The following is a 19654-nucleotide window of genomic DNA, read 5'->3' as shown; positions in this document are numbered from 1 at the left end:
GGGCGGCCGCTCCCGGCTGCCATTTCATCGCGCCGCCGCACGGTCCCTCCATTTTCTCTCCGGCAGCCGGCGGTGCCGGCCCCGTCCCCGCCGCCGTCCCGCGCCGGCCGCCCCCGCGCCCGCCGCCCCCCCATGTAGCCCCGCGGCAGCCCCCCCGCACACGCCCAGCCGCGGGGCCGCCTCCCGGCATGAGGAGCTGCAAGATGGTGCGGGTGGCCAGCGTGCTGGGGCTGGTGATGCTGAGCATCGCGCTGCTCATCCTCTCCCTCATCAGCTACGTCTCGCTCAAGAAGGACAACATCTTCGGCGCGCCCCGCGCCGCCGGCCCGGGGGGGCCCCGCATGTACATGTTCCACGCGGGATTCAGGTGAGGGCGCGGCGCGGCCCGGCGCGGCGCGGCGCGGCTCGGAATGGCCGGCCCGGCTGGGCACGGCACGGCACGGCACGGCACGGCACGGCACGGCACTGCTCGGGGACGAGGGTCCGCGCTTCCCATCGCCGTCCCCCCCGCCGGCTCCGCTGCCTCCCGCGCTGTTCCCGGGGAGAGCCCCGGCTCGGCGGGCGGGCCCGGGGAGGCCCCGCGGCCACGGCCCGAGCGCTCGGCGCAGCCCCTCGCCCGCAGCGGGGATGCGGCTCCCTCCGCGCCCCGCACCCTGCCCCCGCACCCAGCCCCGGCCGTGCTCCGCGCCCCTCGGAGGTGCCCCAGGGCCTGCGGGGAGCGGGAGAGCCCCCCGGGGACCGCGGTACCGGGGGGGGCCCGGGCCGGGCGTGGGAACCGCAATGCCCCGGGGGTGCTGAAAGGTGGGGAGCAGCCCGACATCACCCTGCCCGGCATGGCATGGCCCAGTACAGCCCGGTCCGGTACAATCCGGCCCGGTATAGCCCGGTACAGCCCGACCCGGTACAGCCCGATGCAGCCCGGTGGAGCCCGGCACGGTGCAGCCCGGTACAGCCCGATGGAGCCGGGCCCGGCCCGGCCCGGTACAGCCCGATGGAGCCCGGCACGGTGCAGCCCGGTACAGCCCGATGGAGCCGGGCCCGGCCCGGCCCGGTACAGCCCGATGGAGCCCGGCACGGTGCAGCCCGGTACAGTCCGGCCCGGCCCAGCCCGGTACAGCCCGGTGGAGCCCGGCCCGGCGGGGAGCGGCGCGGCGCGGCCGGCGCTGTCCGCGGTGCTGATGCCGGCCGACACGGGGGGCGGGCCGGGCACGGCCAGTAACGGGCTGCGGGTCTGTGTGTGTCTGCGTGGGTCTGTGCGTGTGTGTCTGCGTGGGTCTGTGCGCTCGTTTCCAGGTCCCAGTTCGCGCTGAAGTTCCTGGACCCCTCGTTCGTCCCCATTACGAACTCCCTGACCCACGAGCTGCAGGAGAAGCCCTCCAAGTGGGCCTTCAACCGGACCGCCTTCGCACATCAGAGGTGAGCGTGCGGCCAGGCGCCGCACCCGCGCCTCCCCTTGTCACCCTCCCTGAGGTTGTCCCCTTCCCCCCAGGATTTAAGAAAATACAATCAGGGACTGCTAAACACTCTGAGCTCTGAGTAATTTGCCAGCGGTGAGAGACAAAGGCTGAATCAGAGCATTTCCCCTGATGGTTAAGCTACCTTGGAAGAACTGATTATTTCAGAGCGGGACACCAGGCTGCAACACGCATTATTTTACCAAACAGAACGTGACCCAGTTTCCCAGTGTGCAAGTGAAATTGTCGTTACTTCAAGATAAATGGCTGGGTTTTTAAAACTTGAAACAAATCGGACTGTAACAGCCGTGCAATGCCGTGTTCACGGAGGCCAACACACACCCAGCTGAACTTCCCAGCTAACGGCGGTTCTGAGCAAGTGCAGTGCTGCTCTGCCTTCCAGCACTGCTCCGGCTGAGGGGGCGGGCAGAGCGAGGGGTTCGGATGGAGGCCTTCGAGCCTGAATCCACCGGAGACACGCTCTTTGTGCATCGCCTTCTCCCTGCTGTTCGCAGGTTGCACTGACTTTCCTGCTGTGTGGCGATGGAAAGGGTTTCTCGGTTCCTTCAGCTTCCTCAAAGCTGCTCCGTACTTAACGGGAAGTAAAATGTGCATTCAGTTTTCTCACTGTGATGTGAACTTGGTGGTGTCTGGCTAGCCTCTTTTATTTATCGACTTTACTGAGAGAGAGAGAGAGAAAGAGATCAGTAAATATATACTTTATACCATTTTTTAAAATATATATATATTTATTGATATATATAGGAAAAAGACATTCTATAAAAGAAAAGAAAAACATTCAGCAATTTAAGATCGCTATTACCATCTTGGACTGCAATTTTGTCCTGACAAATGCCTGCTGTTTTAGAGACTCTGCTCACATACGCCACCTGAGAAGCAGGAACCCAGGCCCCTCCGCTCAGCGGCCAGAGAGCTGGCAGAGTCAGGATGGGGCCGCTGCACCCCTCAGTGCTGGCGGGCAGGGCTGGGGCTTCTCTCCTCCCTTCTGGTCACTCTCCGGTCACAGGTCAGCACTGCTGCTGGCACAGCCGGGCGAGTAATGGCCTTCTAGTGCCCACAAACGCTGCCTGCTGGCCCTAAGGAGCTGTGGGCCATAGAGAGGAGACGTCACTTTCCCTGCCCCATCCTTTCCTGGGGACCTCCCAGGCTGGTGTGACAGTGGCCACCCCTCGTATTGCTTCATTCCCGGCACCACCGGCTCATCCTTCATAAGTCTGTGCCTGAGCCACCCCTCTGGTGATTTTAGCTAATGCCTCAGGATCTGCCTTTGCGCTTGTCTGTTAGCCATAACCCATAATTAGGGCACCCAGTGGGACTCCATTAATGCTTAGACATTGGAGGATGCGAGCTGGAAGAAGGGTTGTTTGTTTTCCATAAACATGAGCAAATAAAGTGGTATTGGTTTTCTAATTTTATGCCCTGCGAGGCAAATTCCTGAGCAGGGTTGGTTTTGTTTGGTTTTTAAGTATCTCTAATAACCCTTGTAAAAATGCCGGCGTGCTTGCCCAAATAAGACATTAAGGAATTATGTTTACATAAATGGAGACAGCAACAGTCACTTGGTTTTGTGATTCAAAGCTTCTTAATGAGAACACAGAAACGACATGTATTTAAAAATCAGCTACTGTTAATTCAACTGAATATCCTGGACTGCTTGGTTTTGCTTCACATACCTCATGTGCAAACATGGTACCCATCATTGCCAAAGATCCCCAGTCCTGTACCAAGAGTGAAACGCACGCAGAGAGCACCAGCAGCAGACTTACTTACCCACCAGGCCTGTATCACAGCACAAGCAGAACGGTGCTGTGCACCACCCCTCAGCAAGGCGGCTGTGGGAGGGGTGTGCTGTTAGCTGCACGCCTTGGACTTACACGGTGAATCCAATATTTTAGTCCTGACACTGTTCCAAGAGATACGGACACATCCTTAGCTGGCGTCAGTCAGGACCACCCCGTAAAGCCAAGCGGAGCACTAGGTAAGGAGCCAGTCATAATTCCTGTCTATTTATACTAATTTAAAAGCCATTGCATCACATTGCTCAGGAAACTACTTTACTACATTTAAAAAAAAAGAAAAACGTAAGTCTAGCTGGAAAGAAAATCTCTCCACCACCAAAAGGGGGGAAATATAACTCCATGCTTTCTTTTCTTTTTCTGTTTTATTTTAGGCAAGAAATCCTTCAGCATGTCGATGTAATAAAAAATTTTTCTTTGACCAAGAATAGTGTTCGGATTGGACAGCTGATGCATTACGATTATTCCAGCCATAAGTATGTTTTCTCTATTAGCAATAACTTCAGATCGCTGCTCCCCGACGTGTCGCCAATCCTGAACAAGCATTACAACATTTGCGCCGTGGTTGGAAACAGTGGGATCCTGACCGGGAGTCAGTGCGGGCAAGAAATAGATAAATCTGATTTTGTTTTTCGCTGCAATTTTGCTCCAACTGAGGCTTTCCAAAAAGATGTTGGAAGGAAAACCAATCTTACAACCTTCAACCCCAGCATCCTGGAAAAGTATTACAACAATCTTTTGACCATTCAGGATCGCAACAACTTCTTTTTAAGTTTGAAAAAGCTTGATGGGGCCATTCTTTGGATCCCCGCTTTTTTCTTCCACACGTCAGCAACAGTCACGAGAACACTGGTTGACTTCTTTGTTGAGCATAGAGGGCAACTAAAGGTCCAGTTGGCTTGGCCAGGCAATATAATGCAGCATGTTAACAGGTGTGTATTTTTGCCTTGCTTTTAACTTGTCAAAATGCGTCTCTCTCTCTGTACAAATACAACTGTATTTATTTTTCTATTCATGCCTGATCTGGTAGGCACTGTCTAGCAAGTCAGGACCCGATACTGCTTGCTTTTAGAGCAAATGCGGGTTTGTTGTTGCTTCAGTAAGTACTTCGGTTATTTCTTTACAGATGTATACCCAGCACAGCAGAGGTGGGTTGGTTGTTCACACCGGGGCACGGTCGATCACCGGGCTCTGCTCCTGCCGCTGCTTCCACAGACGGGAGGAGTACGGGGGAGCTGAGTGAGACGCTGCACTTACGGAAGAGCTTGCTCTTCTCAGCTAGCAAATAGGGATGTTGACAGACAGCTGCAGGGTGGGCCAAGGAAAACTGTAATAAATCAAAGGAGGATAACGTTGCCACCTCATTAGCAAGTGCACGTGTGAGCAGGAGCCAGTGAATGGTACTTTTCTGGATAAGGCTCTACCTCTCCTGGTTAAAAACCAGAAACGTTCAGAAGGGGACCACAAGAGACTATCGGTCAGAGTGCTGCTAAGGTTGTTTTGCATTCCCGGTCGTTACAGACGGACCTGAGCAGCAATCCTTGCCTTACCCAGGCTATCAGGTGTCAGCACTGATGGTCTCCAGGCAGTAGCATTATTTTTTTCTCACAGCAAACCTGTGGCATTACTTGTACCCCACACTAACATGCCTTTATTTTTTTCACAGATACTGGAAGAACAAACACTTGTCACCCAAGCGGCTGAGCACAGGTATTCTCATGTATACCCTTGCTTCTGCCATATGTGAAGAGATCCACTTGTACGGATTCTGGCCCTTTGGGTTCGACCCCAACACGAGGGAGGACCTCCCGTACCACTACTATGATAAGAAGGGAACAAAGTTCACGACCAAGTGGCAGGAGTCCCACCAGCTGCCTGCAGAGTTCCAGCTGCTCTACAGGATGCACGGTGAAGGACTGGCCAAACTCACCTTGTCGCATTGTGCCTAAGAACCTAAATCTTGAAGTGCCAAATGATTGTCTAAAAAGTGCCCAAAACCGAATTAAACATTCTTCAGATATAATTCTAAGAAAAAAACCAACAACCCTAAAATATTCCCCATAATATAAAGATGCTTTTTAGTCACCCTTGTCACTGCTCATCAAAGGGTTTAAGCTTATTTAGCAGTGCAGAAGCATTTATCAAATTCTGTGGATGCTATTCATGCAGCAGCAAAGTTGAAATATTTTGCATTTATAGATACGCTACTAAGTATGTTTTAAGATATTTTCATATTTTAGCATTCCACTAAATGCCCTAAATCTCTTAATTTTATTGTCCCTTCCCAATTAGAATTAGAAATGCTAATTTTAAAAGGTTTTGCTTCTCTTGTATATGTTGCTATCAATAGCTCAGCGTACATATATTGCCGTGGCCAATTGAGAAAGCCAGTTCAGAATTCCGGTTCATCGTCACTTGCAAGTTCTTCAGTGTGGATCCTGATTTCCACCGCTTGCATATTTTCATATTTACTGGATTTTACATTTTTTTAAGAATAACGTGAAGAAGAAGGTCACAATATGACTTGTACCTTAGCTAAGCATTTATATTGCTCTCAGAATACTTCAGCATTTAATTCAATTTGGGCCAAATCCTAGTCCAAATTAGCCAGGCTGAAACATGGCCATTCCCATCCGTGTGATACTATTTGGTCTTTTTATTTTAAAGTTAAACCACCAGGACAAACAGTATTAGGTTTCTCTGGAGATGTGTTAGGTGAGAAGAGCCCCAAACCCCCGCGCGGGCGCACCTCCCTCTGCGCCTGCTCTCCGCACCCTCCGACGATGAGGGGTCCTTCGGGAGGACGATCCCTCCGAGCGGGGAGCACGGGAACTCCTGCCTGTCCCTTTGCACCCACAGAGCCCGCCGGTGCTCCCCGTTCCCCCCTCCCTGTGCGCGCGGTCCCACCACCGGCTGCACCCCACAGCACCGCGGGGCAAGGAGCTGGCCAGGCACAGCCGCCACGGTGGTAAGCGCGATGTTTCCCCTTGCAGAGCTGCAAGTGTCGGCACTCTCTGTGTTTCGGTATGTCCCAAAGTGCCGTCCGTCCCGTGGTGGCGATGGGGTGCATTGCCCAGCGATGCAGGGTCTGTAGGGCGCAGTAATAGCCTTCATGAGCCCAATTAACGGTGCTGGGGCAGACGGGCCATCCAGCCCCACCAGTCAGCGAGGCTCCGGTTGTCCCCTCGCCGCAGCCCGTGGTGGTCCTGCCAAGGGGCAGGGGTGCCCAGCCTGCCCTGCGCCCGGCCCTTGGCTCCACAAGCGGGGCTGGCTGGGCAGGGACCGACTGGCCGGGCAGCAATGGCAGCCAGGCACCGGGATTTTTAAAACTTGGTTTCAAAGGGAAGTGAGCGCAGCAGGAGTGCAGGGAAGAGGAAATACAGTTGCCACATTTCCCCATTTACACCTCTAAATCCACGGTCAGACAACTAAATTAGTGGCCCCATTTTCCCGTCACCAACAGCCATCCAAGGCAGCCAAAGGAAGACATGGCTTCCTCAGTACCACTGAAAACCAGGCTGTTTGTAGAGAGGACAAACCTTAGGGTCACTTATGGTTTGAAAATGTTGGCCTTTTTGTCTCAGGATAAAGGAGCCTGTAAAATAACTGGGTTTCTTATTACAACAAGTATACTTACAAGTATTTTAACATTTTTCTACTATTCTGTATGATGCTGAGAACTGACTATACACTGAAAGAAGATGCAAAATCCAATTTAAAATCATACTTTAAAATGGCACATATTAATTTTTCTCAGCCTCTTTACCTCCAAGCAGACGTAGGAGGTGAGGAAGGAGATCTCAAGTACAACACCAAACCTGAGCGGCCCGGAGTATCTCCCGGTGCCAGCCGCCACCCTGCTGCGGCACCGCAGCTCCGCTGGCCCCCAGAGCTGTGCCCCTGCTCTCCCCCGTGCCCCGGGTGGAGGAGGAGCTGGAGGCTTTCTTCCCCATTTTAATTATCCCACATTTTCTGGCTTTTGCTTTTTCAAAGGCTGTTTAGGGCTGGGGTGCGCTGTGGAGGGGCTGGGGTCTCCCCCGTGCCGCAGCGTGCACAGACCCGCTCCTGCAGGGAACCGCGGCACTTCCCTCCCCAGCTGCCAAGCCTGGCTCAGCATTCCCGGGGGCTCCGGCTCTCCGTGCTGTCGTGTCGGTCCTGCGCTCATCACTGTTCCTACAGCAGAGTACGACCTCTAGCAACTGTTATTATGAAGACATAGTCGTGCAGTGATGGTGGTGTCTTATGCCATATGGTGCCATATGAGTTGTTCTTGATATTATCATGTATTATTTGTGTCGTAGTCGTGCGCAAGGGCCCGGGCCAGGGAGCAGAGTTTGGCTGTGCTGGGCACAGACCGCCGCAGAGCACACGGACAGGCTGTCCCCATCGCTCGCAGCTGCCCGCGTCCCTGGGGGAAGGACGGAGTCCTCCCGACCCCTGCAGGCCCTGGCAGCAAGGTTTGCGGGATTGTGCCCACTGGATGCCCGGACTGCATGTCCGAGCTGGCAGCAGGGAGCTGCTGGGGCCGGGAACAGCCAGGCAGCACCAGTCCTGACCGAGTCCTGCAGGAAACCTTCTCTAAGTGCTGGAGCACATGGATTGTTTTTGCCCAAAAACAGAAAAAGAGAAATTGCACAGGGAAGGAAGAGTTCTGCACTAGTTGTTAATGAAGTACAGTAATTAATCATGTCTGATATAATTTCCTATTGAGCTGTACAGCAGATGCATGTTCGCTAAGGCAGGCGGATCGCTTTGCAGGTCACTGAGGTGCATGGTGAAGGTGTGCCCAGCGGCCAGGACCCAGCTCGGCAAAGAGCCCACCGGGGGAGAAGGGTCACCCTGAACCCCGAGTGATGCCTGTTGGCTTCAGGTTAATGCCAGATATTTTAATTAAGAGGCATTTTATCAATTTGATGTAGGGAACGATCATTTTTAATCAGCAAAGTAAAGAAATGTGAACTATTATCATTCTATTGGCATGAAAGTGGAGGCCAATGTGCTCTATACAATTTTTGGCTGCTGGCTCCCAATGGGAAATTGCATTGGCAGATCCTGCTTGGCTGCTGCACGGCGTTTACATGACATAACTACTTTAAATTAGGTGTAGTCACAAGTAAATATTCATTAGCCTAAACAAACGTATTTCCGTCCATGCACCTCCTGTGTCTCCAAGGTCCCCTTTTTGCAATGGGGATGCTCAGCCTGGGGCGAGATGGTTCATTGCACATCTCCCCCGGCGGCTCCACACACCTCCTCCCCTAACGGCAGCGGGACCGCTGGCGGGGCACCGACACTGGCAAGGGCACTGGATGCTAGCACGCCCAGTGTGGAAACAGATGAACCTGCCGTGTAACTGCGTAGTGAAACTGGGATGGGAAAGTCTCTGGAGTCAAACTGGCCGCGGGTGCACTGTGAGATGCTGGGAAGCCGTATGGGATGGGCCACCTGCTGTGACCCAACCCTGTCCCCAGCGTCCCCAGAGAGGGCTGGTGGCAGAAGTGGATTTCCCCATGCTGAAGGCGCTGCAAGGGCTTGCGTGGCTGCTGCACCTAAGCGGCAAAGCTTGTGTGGAGCTGCAGCACCCTGCCTCTCCCCGAGAGCCCGTGCGGGAGGAGAAGGCATCAGTGCTGGCATGCCCAAGGGCCTCGGTCGGTCTTTCCTGAGCAGTGCACATTTTCTCTCCACTCAAACTACTGCTTTAGAGCACTCGGGAGAGAAGATAAAACATAAAAGAAGTTGAAACCAAAAACCTAAATTGACCCGGGATAGTTTTTTAATTTTTCATAATTTATTTTTTTAAATTTGATTTCCCTTCCTAATCACAATAAACTTGGGAAAATTGCCCACAGTTGGAATTTCTGTTCCCCCCCACAACTCACGCCCCCAGCCTGTTTCCCACGGCTGTGCTCGGGAGGTCTGCGATGCCCCACTCACCCCCAGCCCGGAGAGCACCAGGGACACAGCGCCTCACGTGCCCCCGGACTGTGGAGAGGATGGTGATGGAAAGGTGTTTTAACACATGGTACCTTCATTTGATCTTGCTTAATTTCAGCAAATGGAGCATCTCTCTCAGGTTCATCGCACCTGTGGCGAGGTCCCATTATGACTGAAGGCAACAGACCCCGCTGGGGGGTCTCTGGGGGGAGCCCTGGCGCTCTGCAGCCCCCTTCTGCCCCCAGAGAGGGACGGGACCCCCCGTCGGTCCCAGGGGATGGCCCTCACAGCACAGCTGGAACTTTGCAGAGGCACAAAGAGGCACTGAGTGTGGAGAAGGAAGCACAAAAACGACTGCAAATATTCGGAAATGGGAATACAGAAAAATTATTGACAGAGCGCCATATTATATCATTGATTTTTAAGCAAAACTCCCCATCGATTTTTCAGAACCACATTGAACATTTCAGAATCATTGATTTTAATGGGGAGTTCTGCCCCAAAATCAATGGCGCAATACAGCCCAAAGTAAATTGCTTCTTAGTATCAATATTTTTTGTCCAAGCTGTTGCAATGTGGAAAATAATCTTAAAATGCGCATCTTTTGGTTTTGCCTGTTTTCTTAGACGCTCTTTGAATTCTGCTTTTATAGAGAGACCAGAGGGGAAGGGCAGCTTGTGCCGACTGGTGGGACCAGCAGCGGCCCAGGTGGGCTCTGCTCCCCCAGGCAGAAAAAGACCCTCCTGATGCCTCGCCGTCAGACTGGGCTCTTTCCTAAACCCCCATTTTCAGGCTGGTTTTCTTGTAGGACCTCGCGTTAGGGCACTGTGCATCCCAGAGCGGCAAAGTGGGGTGACACACCCCCCCCCCCAAGTGTTTGCTCTGACAGATCTGGGCTCGGCGTCCTTTTCTCACATCGCCGGGCTTATGGCACGTGTAATTCTGGTTTTGTAGAAAATCAGGTCTCCCTTTGAGCTGGAGGAAGTCAGTGCTGGGTGGCGGGGAGGGGCCCTGGAGGGGCCCTCGGCGCTGGCTGGTGTCCCTCAGCTCAGAGGTGCCCTCAGAGAAGGTCCAGGCTTGGCCGCTCGCAGTGGGCTGCTGCACTTCGGGAGGAAGGCGATAGATTGTGGTGGGGTCTGATGGAGAGGTGAGGACCGAAGGCTGCAGAGAAGACAGCGGCTGAGGAGGAGAGGCTCTCTGGATCTGCCTCTCTCCGGCAGAAAATGCTTTTCCATTAAATAAGCAAGCTGCTCCCCTCTAGCAAACGCAGCTCCCTGGGTTGGGAGCTTGGCTAGACTCTTCTTTCCCTTCTGTTTGGCCCAAAATCTTCCTGCCTCTGTCCACCGACAGAGAAAATACTCACTACCATTACTGAATGTCTAGACAAGCAAATATAGCTAAATGAAAGTACGCGTAATGCAATGTGATCAATATTTGTAAGTACAAAACATTTTAGTTTACAAAATCAAGAGAAGTCCTTCTGACTAGCTCCAAGGGAAGGGTCCGGCGGGACGCAGACCCCACTCAGCCCTGGGCTGCCAGAACAGTGTCCCATGTGCTGCGGGCAGATGGAGGCGAGCAGTGGCCTCATCCTGCTCCAGCCCCTCTGCCGATGGGATGGGTGCTGAGGACCCACACCCACGGCAGGGACTGCCAGCGGGAGCTCGGGGCGGGCGCTGTGTGGGGCTGGGTGCTGCGGTCGGGGGGGATCGGGCCGCCGGGCAGGGGGTGTGAAGAGGGGGTGTACATAAGAGTGGAAATACGTGCGTTACCTTCTCTTCTTTTATACATCTTGGGTTTGTATTTTTGTTGCTTGCATCTTTTCAGTGAATGGTAGCAAGATACATTAAAACAAAGTCATTTTGGCTACCGGTTTTAATTGTGGAGTATACCAAAAAGCAAGCGTTTGTGAAATATAACTAACTGTGAATGAAGGCTGCAAAAACAAATCGTTTAGAAAAAAGCAGGTTTTCTGTAAATGAATGTGTCTTTATTCTAATGGCTATACAGTTCAATGCCTGATGGAGTTGTTTTCAATAAAAAAGATAAATATTTTTAAAAAAGAAAAAAAAATGCCATAATTGTAATAAAGGATTCATTGTTTAACGGCCATACTAAAAGCATTATTTATTTTTAAATGGCTAATGTTCGTAAAGGGCCAGGGCACAGTCTCAGGCGGGCGGCAAAGCTGCTCGTGGTACGTTGCAGGCAAAGCTGGTGTTCAGCCTTGCTCCCACAGAGAGCCTCTGTGGCGCCGGAGGGACCGGGATCGGGCCCGCAGGCTGATGTGCTTCGTACCAGCTGTGGCCCCAGCCCCAAGGCCCGAGCATGGGCTGCACAGTGCATCGTGCCCGTAAACACGTGGGCAACGCTGGTGAGCAAGGCCCTGGCTCTTCCCGTGACGGAGTACCGCATCCTCGTCGTGAGCATCGTTTGTGGAGAACAATGCGACGATTCATTTGGGATCTCTCAGCAATGTGATTCGTTGGTGTGAATGTGCCTGCAACATTGACTCGTGCCAAAACACAATATTGAATGCATTGTTTTTAAATAAAATGTTTTATTGTGCATTGAAAGTCTGTAAAACTCAGCTGTGTCCGCTTCTTCCTTCTTACTATTTCCTGAACCGCTTACTGTCGATAATAACGAAGGGCCTGCACTGGAAGGGTTTCCGTGCTGTAGGCACGCTCTGCTGAGCACCAGATCGTCATTTTAATCAAAAAGCCTTCCGTATTTTAAAGGCTACTCTGTGGGGTTGGAAATGTGCTCAGATTGTGTGCAAGCATGCCATGGATACTCCACCCTAGCAAAATAGGAGCATGGCTTCATTCAGTCCAAGTTTTATTTTAGGTGCTGGACTAACAGGAGTCGGTTGTGAGAGAGGTAAGGTTTTGGTGCCAGGCCCCCGCTGTTGGTTCCTCTCAGGACACCGGTGACAGATGCTCTGTGGTCGACATGGCATTTGCTTTGCTCAGGCCTGTGCCTGGTGTACAGACCCCCACGGAGGGCCCCAGTGCTGCCCAAGGCGCACCCCGCCGCCCATGGCCGGGCTCACTCACTCCCTCCCCGTGGTCTCAGCCCCGCATCTCCGCAGCCGCGGCGTGGCAGGCAGACTGGCTGCCATTATCCCGGCCCCCCATGCCACCCGGCCAACAGGCAGAGTTCCCCCTGCCTCCTTCTGCACCACACTGATGAGCACAAATTACCCTTGACGCTAACGAGCCCAAAGAGCTAATGCTCTCTCCCACTATAACTGATTTTTTTTCCTCCTGAGTGGGTAAACACGGAGACTATTCACAGATTCAAGTACACTTACCAGCTCGACAATAATCTGACTGAAATAATTATCCAAGATCCAGTGCATGCCAAAAGGGAGCAAAGTCCCGTTTTCAGAAAAGTTCCCAAATTCGAGGTCTCTGCAGGTGGGATTTTCCATAGGGGATGGAGATCCCTGTTGCAGAGAGACTTCACGCACCCCAGATTAGAAGGAAACCCCGGCTCACGCAATGCAAAAACCCGTCGGCTGTTAGGGGTCCCCAGGCAGCTGCCTGCGGTGGAGCCCCTCCCCTGGGTTCTGCCGGTGCAGTGGGAAGGCACAGGCACCCGGGGTGCTGCTGTGTGCCCCGCTCCCGACACCCACTTTGGGATGAGCTGCCCAGGGGAGTCCAGCCCCATGCACCTCCAGCCAGGTACTAGCAATAATACAGAGTAAAGTTTGACTTGCACGTTTTTCACTTCAAGCTGGTATATGGAGTTGTAGTTGTTCTGTTTCCATGGCCCTTGTGCAAGCTCCAGGCATATTTTAGGCCAGTGAAATCGATGTTAAATAACACCAAAAATGCCCCATCAAAAATGCCCCATCAAAAATCCCCACACAGGAATACCTGACCCACAGAAATACTTGCATGGATTAATGATGGGTGAGCGACAGTAATCGGCATGAACCAAACACCGGTGGTGTGATTGCGAAGGACCGTGGCCCATAACAGCGTTTAATGTTCCCGTGCTGCAGGCACACTGGCTTGGTTCGCAAAGAGTGAAAAGCACCATCCCAGCCAAGCAGCAGGCAAAAACCTGCATGTCCCTGCCGGCCCCGCAGCTGGGAAGGAGCCGGTCCGGGGAGCGGCAGCGAGCCCAGGGCTGCGTGGGGGCGGTGAGGAGGGGTCCCTGGGGCCACTCTCAGGCTCTCCTTTGATGCAGGGAGCCCTACGGGGTGAAGGGCTCTCTCGGAGCATCACCCGCGCTGCAGCTCCCCGCCTGCTCCTGATCACCTCACCCGGCTGACCCACGCTGGGCTTGTGGCCAGCCGCCCTCTCTTCTGCAGACCCGGGCAGTCATCTCCGTCCCTGGCTGTGATGTGAATTATTCCCGACCACATTCCTTCGGGCTCCTCCTTACCGCACCGCAGGATCGTTCCTAACTCTCATCCCATCCTCCAGTGCGCTCACGGCTCCTCCCAGCCGAGTGCTGCCCACCAGTTTAATAAGCGCACTCTCTACCCCACCATGCTGGCTGCTAATGAAAATATCGGGTAGTAGCTGGCGAGGACAGACCCCCACAGAACCCTTCCCAGCACCTCCTCCCATCCTGACGGCGAAGCACCCGTAACAGCCTCTGCTCCCCATTGACAGCTGTCCCTCCCCACAGAGCAGCAGAACAACTCTCCTTGGTTGCCTTCTCGCCATTAAGAACTCAGAGAAAGTTTTACTGGTGCTTTTTAACTCCCTTGCTAGCTGGCTTTCATTCTGATAGTGTTCCTACTTTTTTGGTGCTATTCTTTTATACTTGTCCTTAGCCATCAACTATACACCACTTGCTTGTGCTGAGGTTTTTCGGAGAGTTTGTGACTAAGTTGCTCTCCCAGCACCCTTCCTGTCCTCTCCCTGCACCCGGTCAGGGTGGGCTTGTGCCCTTGACCCCCTGTCTGCAGGTGACTGCCAGACATGCTGAGCAACTTCTCCTCTTCTGCTTTTCATGGGCTCCCACCCTGCCGGTCTCTGTATGCGGGTGCGTGCCAGTGCCGCGAGCAGCGGTGAGCATGGGCAGCACGCAGCAGGCAGGCAGCGATTTTGAGGGCTCAATTGTGGACTCCAGGGCCTGTGTTCTGCACATCAGCATGTCAGCTTTTCTGTGGATCTGGCCTTAAACAAAAGGTTTTACTGGAAAACTTCATCAGAAGAGTTGCCAAAGGTCTTGTTTATTGCTCCCAATATTTCATTATACAGTGCAATATGCTTAGTGTGGTGGATCAAATTCTGCACTCCCATGAAATATGTGTCGTTACAAAGCATGTAAATCAGCACTCAGCTTGGCTCAGGGTATTTGTTCACTAAAGTGAATTACATTCCCAAGAACATCTTATAACCCACTTCCATTACCTACAAAACACTAGTAAGAAGGACAGATTGCCCCGCTTTAGCCTGTGAGTTTTACCTTCTGTTCCAGCGGACGCTATAGCACAGCAGCCCTTGACCCTGAGGACAGCACATCTGTCCTGATGCCTTCTCACCAAACCCTGCAGCAGGCGGCAGCCCCCGGTGAGCTCTCGGGCAGGGGGATGTCCATGGACGGGGCCAGCCAGCCGGTTGGCCAGCGTGTGCCATGGCGGAGCGCAGCCAACAGCCCCAGCGCTGGGACATGCCGAGGAGCCCTGCCAGGGGCGGCGCCTGCACCCAGCCAAGGGCGCAGCTGGCTCGCCGGCGGGGCTGGAGACTGCCCCGAGCCCCAGGGGTCAGCAGCCGCTCTTCCTGGTTTTGCCTGTGTCAGGGGATATTTCAGCGGACTCACGCCTATTTGAGTGGAGCCTGAGCCGTGGCCCTCTTGGCCTCCTTGCAGGTGAGTCTGGAGCCCCGGGAGCTGTCATCCTGCTGTGTCAGAGCTGATCGATCCTTTCTGCTCTATTTCTGCCTTGTGGCCAGTTCCCAGGCCAAGAGAGGACTTGCTGCTTGCCCCAGCACTGCTCGATGTCCTTACCAGCTCCTGGAGGAACTTTGCCGTGGGTTGTTGCAAGTTCACGTAAACTCACAGCGATAGACTCTCTCAGGCTGGCAGGGGCCGTAGCAGACCCTTGGCCAGAGGTGCACTGCACTGCCCCAAGCATGTCACGCAGGGGCTTGGGTGCCATGCCCATGTGCTGCAGCTGAAAGGCAGTGCTGACTGATTTAAGGACTTAAAGATTTTAAACTGACTGATTTAAGGACTTGTACTGGTGCAGAAACCACTGCCTTATTTTTAAGTTCTCATAGTGGTTATTTCCCCACCACTAAAAATGTGCTTTGTATCTCTAGTCTTTTATACAGGCAGCTTGTGGGTATCGGATCCTTTTACGCCTTTATGAAATTAAGAGGATGTCCAGTAACGGCAACATTCTCCCTGTACCTACAAGTTCCTCTTCACTGCCTATTCCAGTGCCTGTGAGAGCAGTGCAGGAATGTCCTGGCTCCCTCCCGTCCCTCGTTAAGATTTACCAAAGCCCCGGCAGCGGTGCGGCTCTTTGGGAAACACCGGCCAGGCGGGAGCTGCGCTAGTTCTCCCTCTAATCGCTACTGAAGCCTAAACAATTGCCAAATCCATCTACACTGTCAGCATTTATTGCCTAGCAATAGTCGCTATGGGATATTTTGGGGATACCAAACCCCAAAATTATGTAAAAAGTGACAATTTAGGTGCTAACCAGAATATCTAAAATTTCTAAGCAGTTTCCAACAACTCTTCGTAAAATCATATATACAAAAAAAAGAAATAAGCTGTCACACAGTCTGGTTCCTTCCCAGTTAATGCAGTGACAGTATTCTACAACACATTTTATACTACTTCATTCAATCTGATTTTAAATATAATGGCTGACTGCCAAGGCAGCAGTAACGTCAGGGTAAAACTCACGTGGACAGGGCTGACTGAGAGCTCCTGCCCGTGCTGGCCAAAGCCCTGTTTCTTGGAGCATTTCTGCTCTCTGAATGTGGCTGGTATTCAAACCCACCTCAGGACACCTCTGTCTGGGACAGCTCATTCTGGATTTGTTCTGATGCACAAATTGCTCTGGAGAGGTTTGCCTGGCTGGCACAGCACAAATGCAAGTCAGCTCCTGAATAACATTTGTCACTCTTGTGCACATCAGGCATCCTCACCACCAAAATATATTTAAACCCCACACTTTTGTATAAACTGGAAGGCTCACTGTCCCGGTACATCTGTGTGGACGTTTCCAGAGTAGGGCTAATAGTTTGGGCAACCAGTTGTTAATCTTTGAAAAATGTTTTAGTAGGTAATGTTTAGTGCAATATAAATGAAAAAGCATTATCTGTCTATGCTACTTGCATGCTTCCCATCACTAATATCTAATATATCTAATATATTTATCCTTGAAATGATCATGGGAGAGAGGCAGGTGCCACTGTCTCCATTTGAGAGGCAGGACACTGTGCAAAGCGTGGGAGGGGAGCAGCCACGTCCTAACTGTGGGGTGCACCCGTTGATGTGGGCCCCTCCCTTGGGTTTTGTCCCATCCTGGCCACGTCACATTCCCCGCTCACTGCGCGGGGACTGCCGGGACCCCGCGACCCCGCTGGGGCCAGCCCTGCCAGCTCTCTCCACGCCAGCGTCACTGTTTCCCAACACTTCCCATAAATCAAACAAGCCGGGGCCCTCCTGCTCCCAAGATAAATATTGCAAACTGGATCCAGTTTTAATCTTTAACCATGGCCCTCGCCAGCCAAGTATGCCATCAGCCACGCCAGGATGGCCCCGCTGCCCCTCTCGCAGTGGGGGCCGGGGTGCACCGAGCTGGGGCTGTCCATGAGAGGTGTGGAGCAGAAACCCCCGAGCAAGCAACCACCCACCCACTGCCCCGGCCCCTGCCGGGGGCACACCTACCCGGCACACTGTGCCACGGGGACTGCACTCCCCATCCCTGAAAGAGCTGCTGTTTCTGCCTGGTGAGGATGCGCGGGGACAGGGGGCACTGGGGCTGGTGGCTGCTCGGGAAACCCCTAGCAAGAGCAGCCCTGCAAGTACCACTCAGGCTGGGATTTATTGCCCCATAACCCAATTTCTGGTGTAGTGATGGGAAAGGAAAAATCCTTTCCTTCATCTTCCCACCAATAAATCTGAGGAAGGCTCCCCAGACCCTCAGCCCCTCGGTGCCGGGGCCGGAGGGTGCTGGCAGTGGAGGCAAGCAGCCCGGCCAGGATCTCGCTTCCCCCAGGTAGCCCCTGAGCCATTTTTCCTGTTTATCAATTTGCACTGAGAAAGCCGGCTACAGCTTTCTCAGGCCCGTTTTACCCTCTAAACTGCCCCCCAAAAAACTCTGGGAAAAAAAAATCCCATATTGTCTGACTGGGTTTTTACTTCTAAATAACTGAAATCCTCTCTGGGGGGAGAAAAATCACAAGGAAGGTTGGTTCTGCTTCTCATGAGCAAAACTTAGACCCTGGGCAGCAGATACACCTGGGGCCAATACAGGTTTAAGTCGCCTCTGGACCTGTGTCCAGCTGCACTGCCATCACTGGGAAGACGTCACGGGGGGCTGGAGCTGGCCCCTCTGCCCTCTGCAGAGAAGAAGGGACTTGCGACAGCAATTTCAAAATACCAAAAGAAAACACTTGCAATATTTGTTTAAAAGCAGGTGAAAATTATGTGTGCCGTCCCTGGCCAGCTCGTGCTAGCTGTTTTAAGGGAAAGCTCACCCGTGCCTGTGCCACATGCAGCACTAACATGAGCGGGGCATGCAGGGCTGTAAGCGCAGGTGACGAATCCCTGGACTCACCCTTTTACAGGTGGTTTGGGTCAGCCAGCCAGTTTTGCAGCACTGAAGGGCCAGGGCCTTCTCTTTCCCGCCCTCAGAGACAGGTGTGGGTGCTGGAGAAAACTGCAGAGTCGAACCCCTGGTGAACAAAAGAGGAGAGGAATTAAAATTCAAATACCCAGGGGAGCCACAGCCAAAAAAAGAAGGATGCCGAGCAAGAAAGCCTGGGGCGAATGCGGCCAGGCCAGGTCAGCCCCCAGGTCCATCCCGTCCCGCCGGCCCCTGGGCACCGCACTGCTGCCTGTTTCAGGAGAAGTGAGGGTACCCGGCAGCGGCACAAGGAGTCCTGGCTACAGGCAGGGAGAAGGAGGAAAGCTAACAAAGAAACCTCCCTCCCCCAAGAGCGGAGAGGGAAAGCCTCTGGCAAAGCAGCCATGCAGGCAGGGAACGCCGCTTCCCGCTGGGCAGCCAAAGCTCGTTAGGCTGGAAGCAGCAACCGGCCGCCCCAGCTCTCCGGCACTGCTCCTGCCAGCCGTGCCCACGCCTGCTGCCAGCGACACGGCTGACGGCAGGGGTTTGTTTCATGTGGGCCCCAAAGGACACCCGAGCACCCTCCATTGCGCAGGAGGAAAGGTTTAGCGGGCACGGGTGCCTTGGGGAGTCCCACGGCGGATGCCAAAGCAGGCGGCACCGACGGGGCAGAAGGGCAGAGCTCTCCCTCACACTGTCTCCAGCGGAGCTGACGGCAGCCCTGGGCTTCGCAGCTCCCACCGAGCCGCAGCCCCCTGGCAGTGCCTGCGCTGCCTGCCAGCTGCGAGACGGCAGGCAGAGCACAGGCAACACAGCACACGAGCAGAGCCACACCACGATGTACCCACCATGTTGGTTACAACTGCGCTGTGCGCTGATATTTATACATTTGTGGGTTGATTACCGGGAAGATTTTGACATCAATTTGGCAAGATGCCAGAATTAGACACTACCATGTGTAATATGACATAATCATGGAACGCAATAATCAGGCACAGGTTTAAAAAGAAAAGGTCAAAGTCAGGCCTTATCTCCTGAATTTTGAAAACATCGTTTTGTCAGGAAAAAAAAAATCAATTTCTCATCTCTCCTCTGTTAACTTAAAGAGAGCATAATGGATCGAAATGACAGGCACAGCCCAGCCCTCCGAAGGCGCTGGCAAATGCCCCTTCCACCTGCACACCCCCTGCGCCAGCCTGCAGCCCCACCGCGGCAGGCACTCGGCAGCTCTGCTCCCTGCTGCCGGAACACTGCTTCTGTCACTCTGCCGAGCCCGGTTGTTCCTGCCTGTTGTCCAAAAGAAGGCAGCAGCCTGCCAGCTGGACAGTTAAGCCCCTGAAGGGAAGCCGGGGTAAGCCGCATCACCGGCGGGCATTGACCAGAACGGGAGCCTTGATTTTTTTTATTTTTAGGGAAGAAAACTCTGCAGCACTTTAAGCAAATAAAGTAACCTAAAGGCAGTGAAAATGCACCCAGCAATTAATAATTACAGTAATAGCAACCAGTTCTCACACAGAGCAGCTGCCCAGTTTGACTCAAAATGCTTAACAAACCAGCTCATCTTAAAGATGGGGGAAACTTAGGCTCAGAGAGCTGTGAGTGACAGTTCCCAGCATCAAGCAATATATATTCACCTGCAACTGTAATAAACCACCATATTATCCACAAATCTCAGG

At 53.4% G+C, this 19654-nt stretch overlaps 1 protein-coding gene across 1 annotated transcript; it reads left to right on the top strand.

Annotated features, from left to right (window-relative positions):
* The first annotated feature begins 162 nt into the window (after window positions 1-162).
* Window positions 163-11795, top strand: LOC143172524 (alpha-N-acetylneuraminate alpha-2,8-sialyltransferase ST8SIA3). The gene is made up of 4 exons (XM_076362081.1): window positions 163-367; window positions 1294-1416; window positions 3646-4203; window positions 4938-11795. The coding sequence occupies exons 1-4, from the start codon at window positions 189-191 to the stop codon at window positions 5218-5220; spliced, it is 1143 nt and encodes a 380-aa protein (XP_076218196.1). The 5' UTR covers window positions 163-188; the 3' UTR covers window positions 5221-11795.
* The last annotated feature ends 7859 nt before the right edge of the window (window positions 11796-19654 follow it).

Source organism: Aptenodytes patagonicus, chromosome Z, assembly GCF_965638725.1.
Source record: "Aptenodytes patagonicus chromosome Z, bAptPat1.pri.cur, whole genome shotgun sequence".
Classification (NCBI taxonomy): domain Eukaryota; kingdom Metazoa; phylum Chordata; class Aves; order Sphenisciformes; family Spheniscidae; genus Aptenodytes; species Aptenodytes patagonicus.
This window is presented reverse-complemented; position numbering and strand designations above follow the sequence as displayed.